We start from the raw sequence: 9,505 nt of genomic DNA on the forward strand, positions 1-9,505 counted from the left end.
CATCAGTCAAACATGAATGCCACGGTGGCTCGCCTTGTCGCGCCAGCGCATGTGACGCGACAGAGTGGTACAGTCACGCCAGGCACGCTGGCGCGACCAAAAGAGTCAGATTTGCAAAAAAAAATGGATTAGTATTAAAATATTGTTAAAAAAGGATTAAAAATCCCATATCAGACATGAAGAAGACTGCATTCCCCACAACCGCACTGCGCACGGCCGGATAGAGGCTGACACATCGGAGCCGAGCAGAGCGCGCCAGCCTCCGACGAGTAGACAGAGGCGAACGCCTCCCTGGAGCTGGTGCACACGAAGACCACGAGGAAGGGACCACGGTGGCAGTCGAGGTGGTTGCAGCCTCCGCCCGCTGCAGCACAGAGCACAGCAGCGGTCCAGCAACAGCAGAACGGATACGGGTGAGGGTACATGTGGTCCAGCAGCTTGGGAAGACGATGATGCTCGCCCGTGATGGGGTCCCAGACGACGAGGTCATCCCCCGAACAGTTGAACGTGAAATCCCAGGACGACGCAGTGTTGAGGAGGACGCGGCCATGGCGCGCGTCGATGGCTCGCCCGTTGACTGGGAGTACAGCGCAGGGCAGGGGAACGGTGGAGGTGGGGACAAAGCGCGAACCCGATGAGTCGGTGCAGAGAAGTCCCAGCATCGGGGCCGCGCGGTGGTATTCCCGGAACCTGCGGCGGAAGCTGGGGTCCGAGATGAGGCGGAACCAGCGCTTGCAGACGAGTGTAGCGCGGACGAGGCGCTCGGGCTCTTGGGGAGGGAACCGGAGGGGGACTTGGTCGATGAGATCGTCCGTCAGCGCCGGCGGCGGCATGATGAACGCTGGCGGCGGCGCAAGGGTTTGGTCGATCGAGATTCGAGGGAGGCGAAGAGGTGACGGCTGACGAGTAACGACTAGACGGGCCGGCCCAATTGCCTGGTGGGGTTCGACCAGCTCGCCTGGTGGGGTCTGCTAGGTGGGGCCGTGGAGGCAGTGACAGTGGCGCTGTTGCGGTACGACTGGATTTACAAGCAAGCCCGCAAATGGTACGTTTGGTTGTAGTAGACCCGAAGAGCCTGGCCAAATATTTTGGAGGTAGAGGTAGGAACAGGAAGATATCCACGATTGCGGAGAAATTACCCTGAAGTCAATGGCAAAACGCCATGAAAATATGATTTGCAGGTAGTACACGGAACAGGAAGGTTCAGCAGTGTTTACTTTTTATTTACAACAGCTGAACTCGATTGGGCCGGGCCATGCAGGGCACAGCGGGCCGCCAGCCCGTGCCGAGGACATGCTTCGTGTCTGGCTATCGGCCTAGGCACGGCCCCTCGGGCCGATTTTTTGGGTCCAGGCTAGCCCTGAAAAGCACACTTCGGCCAACAGGCCGGGCCAGCCCGAGGCCCACTGAGAAAGGGAAGGAGAGGCCGAGATGCAAGGAGGCAGGGACAGGGCGTCGCCTGCGGCGAGACCGAGTAGGGCCAAGCGAACGGCAACGCTCTCCTTCAGCTGCGCTCACGCTCGTGTTCGCGGCCGGGCGCGGAGGTGGCGTCGCGGCTTCGCTACGGCAGCGCCGGAGCCGAAGCTATGGCTATTGGACGGGGAGGAGTTGAGAAGCGGAGCTGCGGAGGACGAGTGGAGGAAGCTCTTGAGCGGCGCCGGCGCGGGGTTATGGAGGACGGGGACGGGTGGTGCGAGGGTCGGCTGGGGCATCGGGTGAGAAGTGACACGGGCGGAGTCGTGAAGAGGTGTCGAGCAATCAGGAGTACAGGAGGCCGCCGTCACTTGCTGGGGAGGGAGACCGAGGGAGAAAAGTTAGAGTTAAGAAGTGAAACATATATATATATATATATATATATATATATATATGGATTGTGTTGGGCTAGGCCAAATGTTCATAAGGTTGCCAATTTAACGGGCCAGCACCGGGCCAAAGCATGTTTATCGGGCCGTGCCATGCCGCCCGCCATGCCTAAGGAGCGGCCCAGGCACGGCCCTAGTCACCGGGCCGTGCAAGCCTGAGCCCGCTAGTCACCGGGCCGTGTTGTGATCGTGCCGAGCTAAAATACCAGGCTTCGTGCCGTGCCGACGGGCCACGGGCTGCATGGCCAACTATAATGTAAGGTAACTACTGATCAAATCCTATGCAATTAAAGATTCAGATTAAATATGAAGGTTCTGTGTGGCTGTGGCCGCACTATACAATTGATGTTTTAGAGAAAATTTACTCTGTCCGCTTAAAATTACGGTTGACTTTAGATTTATTGTAAGTCCTTTTTTTTAGATTTAACTAAGTTATAGTGGTAAAATGAATCAACAATGTCAAATTAGTTTCATTCAATTCTACATAAAAGATGACTTGATAGTACATATAATAGAATTTGTAGATGTTAATATGTATTTAAGCATACTGATCTAAATTTGAGGAGTGAAAAAAATATCATGTCTGACTCTGTTCCTACTACTTTTGGTCCAATTGTCTGGGGTCAAATTTTAGAAAGACGAGTGGTCAAACTTTCTGGTCTAGTCATGGAGCGGAGCCGAGGTATATGGCAGACACTCTTACTATGTATTTAATCTAAACTTAATTGGCAATGCTCTTCAAATCTCAAGAGATGAATGTCCCCAAATACATCTATCGAGCATGCAATGCAGGGTACGCGGTTCATATAACTTCATACAGTACATACCTCCATGCATGTGGCCGCCTTCTTAAAATATACCAGTCAGCTGCGGCGAGCTTCATCGACCACATAGATACAGCTATGATAGGCTCCGGTCGCGTGTCCTTAAACCCGATTTAATTCGCTTCTTTTTTCATTCAAAACAGTATTTTTCTCTCACAAATTCCTCTAGATTCGTTCAAACGAACGGGGCCATAGTCTAGCTCACCCAGAAAACTAAGTCAAACAAACAGAAATACAGAATCGTTGTTCATCACTTGATGCTTAAGGGTACTTCCAGCCATTTTTAACTAGTCACAATTGGACCCATAAGAGACAGTACAATGCACAATCGACAAGACAACCAAACGATCATCTATTCATCTTAGCATTATCCCGCATCACAGTTCACATTACATTTCACAGAGAGTTCAAGCAAACACCTTCAGCTACTAGGTACCAGACAATTGAACAAAACTACATGTAGTCCACCTCAAGCCAGCTAACATTACAAGCATGAACCCAACCTCCACACACCATCCGTAATGACATAGCAGCAGAGGAAACACACGACACAGCCCACGGCAAGATCCAAGCTGCGGCAAAGCGCACACACAGCCCTGACCCTGAGCCACCCTATGCACATAGCACCTTATTGACACAGCACGGCACCATGAGCTTTCAACATATTATACAACACATGCCACATAGTAGATAGGAAACAATACACATAGTGGCATCTACAATATATCACAGTAGAGGTAAACACGCAACTCATCCCCGTTCCCCTCTTGATGTTTCTCTCTCCTCCCTGTCTACCTTAGGTGATGTAGATGCTTGTCAAGGAGCAAAAACAAGTGTGAGGGTGCAGTCAATTCACACTTCGAAGGAAGGAGGGTGGCTGGTCGTCCCTGGTGGGGTTGCCCTCTCATATGCGTCAGATGATGATTTCCTTCTGAAGCGACCACCTAGTAAATTTGGTATTCAAGGTTAAGCAATATCTAATCAACAGAATGAAACAGATGATGCTGATAGCACTCAGAAATATTAAAAGCCCATTAATACATGCAGCTGGAATAGCTTCTCTTTTGAGTGAAATTAGTTGTATTCTTATGGTCCATGCTAGTCACAGTAACAAGTTAATAACAAGTTTGGATAAAATTAGCAGGTCAACAAGAGTATTACTCGCTCCGTCCTGGATATAATGGATTTTCAGTTGTCTTAAGTCAAACCATGCTAAATTTGACCAAGTTTGTAGAAGAGAACAAAAATATTTACAATATCAAATGACCTTCATTAGTCAATAGATACATTGTGAAATGTATTTTTTAAAGTTTACCTCTTTGACATGGTATATCTACTATTTTTATCGATAAATTTGGTCACTTACAATGGTTTGACTTAGGACAATTAAAATCCGTCAAGACTGTGAGAGTATACACTACTATAAAATAACAACTTGCTAAACTAAAATGTTGTTACACAACTATCCTTTGTGTGATTGATTCTAGACACTCATCAATGTTTAGTTTGGTATGTAGGGCAAATTTACAGAAGGTGCTTCGATTAATCCATATCACAATAGCAGCTTCAGTAGAATAATTTGTATACCAGAGCTTCATGACAGATTAGTAAAGATATCTGACTCAGCTAAGGTAGTGTTTAGTTCCCAAAAATTTTCAAGATTACCTGTCACATCGAATCTTTGGACACATACATGAAGCATTAAATATAAATAAAAAATAAAACTAATTACACAGTTTAGACGAAATTCACGAGACGAATCTTTTAAGCATAATTAGACTATGATTGGACACTAATTGTCAAATAACAACGAAAGTGCTACAGTACCATTCCGCCAAAAATTTGGCCAACTAAACAAGCCCTAACTAATTCACTGACTCTGCTCTGAAATGGTGGCTACCCTCTTGACTAGAGGCTCAGTCGTCCACTCTAAGATCATCAACGAAACATCTACTCGCAGCTTAAATTAGGCAAGACCATTGATAGAGACAACTTCTCATGTGTATTGCTAAACAGCTACTACCTTGTACTATGATAAAGCAGGTCCATAAGTGATACATACAGATCAAACGATTTGGATTCATATTATTATTACATAAACAAAAAAAGCAAGTCCATTTTCCTCTTGTTGCCTACCCCACATAACCCCAATGATAGCTACGTTTATCCGATATGGTTGCTGCATTTCAAGACACAAATGATAACTTATCAACTAGTTAAATACGATAATATCCAGCTATGAATCCACGAAGGAGACCCGAGAGCTAAAAGCACCCAATGCCACTGGGCAGAAATGTCCAAAAAGCCCCTTCCCCAGTACGCCCCATCTAGACGCTTCCTAACTGGGCGACAAAACCGAAAGCCACCCGTCACGGCGCTTCCAATGAGAAACGGCACGGGTGCGCCGTCCGGAAATGACATAACTGCCCCTACCCGTACCCGGAATAAATGGACGCACGCGAAGGGGGCTGCCGAGTCTCTGGCAGGGCACTCACCGGCGCCGGCAAACGGCGAGATGGGCGGGGTAGTCCCTAGTGGCGAGGCCGGCGGCGTGCTTGCGGCGCTCCTCGGCGACGACGGGTACCCCGCGGGGCGCTTGATCATGATGCTGCGCGTCACCTTCACCGGCGTCTCCTCGCTGCCCGAAGCCGGCGAGGGCGGCACGAACGCCACAGCGTCCTCGGCCGGATCTACACGGTCTACGAAACCACAAGTCAGATCGAATAGGGAACGCCGACTACGATGGGGCATGTGTTTTTTTTTTCTTTTCTTCCAGCAGCGGCGGTCACCAGATCACTCACCATTGATCTTGACGGCGGCGGGGCGCGCGGGCTGCTTGCGGAGGCGGCCGAGGCCGGTGTCCGGGCGCGGGCCCGCGACGGTGTCGTCCCACAGCTTGTCGAGGAGGCCCATCCCTCTCCGTCGTAATCACCCAACTGCCACGGCCAGACTCCCGATATGGTGCAGAGTCTCTAGTCCTCCTCTACCCACAAAACTGCCGGATCTGGGCGAGAAGGCATGAAGCCAAGCAGGCAGCGCTTATTTATAGATCAGTTGGGAGCTGGGCCAGTTCTCCCTAGACCCGGTTCATGGGCCGCAGTACGGATGCGGGTGGGGCCGGCGCAGGGGTGCACGGTGGTCCGTGCACGTCAGTCGTGGCGGGTTTGCGGGACGCGGAAGGCAGGACGACGTGGCGCGGCCGGCACGGGTGCGTGGATAAGATCGATGGGGTCGCGCACGTGGGGTGGCCCGCCTGCCGGCCTGTGCCGGGACGCCGGGTGGACGCCTCCTGGCGAGCGTCACGTGACGACTGACGACCCCACCGGCGCCGGCCCATTCCGTGGGAGCTCAGCCGTATCAATAGTGACGTTTCTGGATGGTTTTGGTGTAACGTACGCGGGCCGCATCTACCAGAAGGGACTGCCATGTGGGACAAGGATCCTGGTGGGATGGGCTGTGGCCTGTGGCTGCGAGGTGCGTTATGCGTGAGATTTCTTGTAGGAATAGTTCTTTTTGGAGGCCGGTAGCTTGTGCTGATGATAATTGATCTCCAGCAGCAGAAATTTTGACTTGGGCCAGATCACCTCCAAATTCTAAGTTTTTTCACTATCTCTATCACATCAATTTTTGGACGCATATATAGAATATTAAATGTAGGTAAAAAAATAACTAATTGCACAGTTTGATTGTAAATCACGATACGAATCTTTTAAATCTAGTTAGTCCATAATCAAATAAAGTTTGTCAAATACAAACAAAACATACTACAAAAATTTACAATCTAAACGAGACCTTGACCGACTATCCCTCATCTCGCTTCCATGTTCTATCTATAATAGTGCGGATACAGTCATACAGATGCACTTGATTCAAAACTACAGCGCGTTTTGACTTCTCAGTATATATATATATTACTTTAACTTTAACTATATATCAATATATAATATACATCTACTCCCTCTTCTTAATTTATTGGTCGTTTTCGGTTTTCATACCACAAGTTTGACTCGATTTGTAGAAAATACGTGCAACATTTGTATCTCCAAATAAATTTATTAAAAAAATAGATTCAAAGATCTTTTCAATGATATCAATTATGTATCATAAATATTAATATTTTTTAAAATAAATTTTGTCAAAGTAGTTTCTCAGAAAACAAAAACGATATATATTTTGGAACGAAGGAAGTACGTACGTAGAAAAAGTTATGTATAAATCCAAATATCTTATAATTTAGAATAAAGCAAGTATTATATAATTTTACTATAAAACATAATATTATCCACTACCATATATTTAGTTATATATATAGCATGACATGTTATTCACTAACATTTATTTATAATAGTTTATCATTTTCTATAAGTAACTATATATAATTTAATTTCATTTTAGATCGTTCGTAATTATCATAACAATGCACAGGATATGCTTCTACTATCTTACTTAAATGAACTAATTCCTAGTGTCATCTTAAGTCATTTTTTTTAAATTTGACCAAACTTATAGAAAAGAGCTACAGGATTTATGACACCAAATTAGTATCACTAGATACACATTGAAATACATTTTAATGTATTCATTTGGTGTCATAAATATTGCTACAATTTTCTATAAATTTGGTCAAACATAAAAATTTTGACTTAAGATAGCTTTTTATTCAGATACAGAGGTAAAGTAAACCCACTAATTTTCTATCTCAACATACAAGCTATCCACCTCATCTTCCATTAAACATCGACATCATCCCTCACTAAATGTCATATCATCCTCCACTATTTTTCAGCCTCTCCGTGCAAAAGATCCGCGTCACCTTCACTGAGTGCAATTATTATTTTCAATATATATTGTTATTTATCCTGTCATTACGTCATCTTATAAATAATATATCTAATTTTATTATTAATTAATTTTGTTAGGTTCTTTCATTGTCTTGACTAGTTTGATAAGAAAGTCCCGCAACAATGCACGAGATATCTTCTAGTTACTACTAGTTGCAGACACGGAGCCAGCGGTGGTGAAAGGTCCTTGTTTGGTTTTGGTAATTAAGTGACAACTTAGGTGGACTAATTGTGTTTATGTGAGATACACAGATGATTAGTCCACAGGTACATGTGTATGAGCAACATATGCCATGGAGGTAAAAATGGCTTGGAGATGTTGCAAAGCTCACACATGTGATGATGAAGGAGCTTATTGCACATGAGACATGACATTGAGTCATGTGATCAAGGTGGAGAAGATCAAGACAAGACTTGGCTTGATGGACCGGTTGCAATCGTGAAGGGCAAGTCAAAGGCTTTGGAGTGATGGACCGCGTGGCGGTGAAGCTTAAGCAAGACTTGACGCCGATGGACGATGGCAACGGTAAAGAGCAAGTAAAGTCAAGATCGATGAACCAATATGATCACGTGATGATATGAAGTGGATCATATCATTGTTGATCGTGTTGGTGCATATGTTGCATCGACATTGGAGGAGATGGAATGGAATGCGTAAGGCAAAGGTATAACCTAGGGTATTTCATTTCACTGGTCATAGGTGTGTAGAGAAGTTTATGACCGGGTTTAGGATAGATGGCCGTACTATCAAGAGGGGCAAACTTGTTTGCATATCGGTCATCTAGTGCCACTCGAGTGATCTAACTTTGCATCGTCGCTAGGATCGAGTGGCGTGGCAAGTTGAGTGGCTAACATCCTTTGGGAAATGATTGTGAAAAGCTAACACACATACACATGGTGGTGTACACTTGGTGATGTTGGCACATTTACAAAGGAGGTGGTGTTTGCAGGGTTGAGCACTTTCGGAAAAATGGAATGCCTATTTTCTATTGCGCCGGATGCAAATTCTTGTGGTTGGCTCATTGGAGCAAGGGTGAAGAAGTTAGAAGTAAAAACGAGTTGATCGCAAAGATGCTGGCATCGGTCAACTGACCGGACGATGGGTCTGAAAGCACCGGACGCTGGGAGCATACGTCCGGTCGAGCTGGTCGGTCGACACAGTACCGAGGGTATTGCACCAGACGCTGTCTGTGTCCGGTCAAGGTGGACCGGACGCGTTCGGTCGAAGAAATACACCTCGGGGAGCTTACTGGAAACGACCGGACGCTGGGGGTTCAGCGTCCGGTCAGTTGAAACTGCTGCGTCTGGTCAGGTCAAGTGACCGTTGGAATCGGGACACGTGGCCATCTACGGGCGACCGGACGCTGAGGTCCAGCGTCCGGTCAACACGACCGGAGCGTCCGGTCGGCCCGATTTTTGCCCAGTGAAGGGATAACGGCTAGTTTAGCCCTTGGGGCTATAAATAGAAGTGGCCTTCGGCCATGGCTGAAATAGAGCACCTTGGGGGACTTTGTGTCCATGCTTGAGAGTGCTTAGGAGCCCTCCATCTCACACATACTTGATAGTGATCATTCGATTGTGTGAGTGAGCGATTCTAGTGCGATTGCATCATGAGGTTGCATCGAGTGGCACTAGGTGATCGAGTTGCAAGCCGGTGGTGCTTGTTACTCTTGGAGGTTGCCACCTCCTAGATGGCTTGGTGGTGGTCTCCGTCGAAGCACGCAAGAAGCTTGTGCGGCGCTCCGGAGAAGTGCTTGTGAGGGCATTGTGCTCGCCCCGTGGGAGCCGCGAAGAGCAACTCTAGTAAAGCATGTCATTGAGCTACCCTCACTTCAGGGGTAGGTTCTTACGGCGCCCGACGTGTGGGCTTAGCGGGTGATGCTAATTAGCCGCCGAACCACCAAGTAAGCGGTCGACACAACGGGGACTAGCATGTTGGCAAACACGTGAACCTCGGGAGAAAAATCATCGTGTCAAT

At 47.1% G+C, this 9,505-nt stretch overlaps 2 protein-coding genes across 3 annotated transcripts; both read right to left on the bottom strand.

Annotated features, from left to right (window-relative positions):
* Positions 1–170: 170 nt before the first annotated feature.
* Positions 171–833, bottom strand: LOC136464735 (uncharacterized). The gene has a single exon (XM_066463691.1). It carries the CDS (start codon positions 831–833, stop codon positions 171–173), a length of 663 nt encoding a protein of 220 aa, XP_066319788.1.
* Positions 834–3,016: 2,183 nt separating this feature from the next.
* On the bottom strand, positions 3,017–5,712 carry LOC136496892 (dormancy-associated protein homolog 3-like). 2 transcript variants are annotated; one of them, XM_066492674.1, is made up of 3 exons: positions 5,488–5,712; positions 5,182–5,376; positions 3,017–3,630 (listed from the first exon to the last, which is right to left on the bottom strand). In XM_066492674.1, exons 1-3 carry the CDS (start codon positions 5,597–5,599, stop codon positions 3,539–3,541), a joined length of 399 nt encoding a protein of 132 aa, XP_066348771.1. In that variant the 5' UTR covers positions 5,600–5,712; the 3' UTR covers positions 3,017–3,538. The 2 variants fall into 2 exon arrangements, with proteins under 2 accessions (XP_066348771.1, XP_066348764.1); XM_066492667.1 differs by having other exon boundaries at positions 5,182–5,385.
* Between the last annotated feature and the right edge of the window lie 3,793 nt (positions 5,713–9,505).

This window comes from Miscanthus floridulus, chromosome 1 (genome assembly GCF_019320115.1).
Source record: "Miscanthus floridulus cultivar M001 chromosome 1, ASM1932011v1, whole genome shotgun sequence".
Lineage (NCBI taxonomy): Eukaryota > Viridiplantae > Streptophyta > Magnoliopsida > Poales > Poaceae > Miscanthus > Miscanthus floridulus.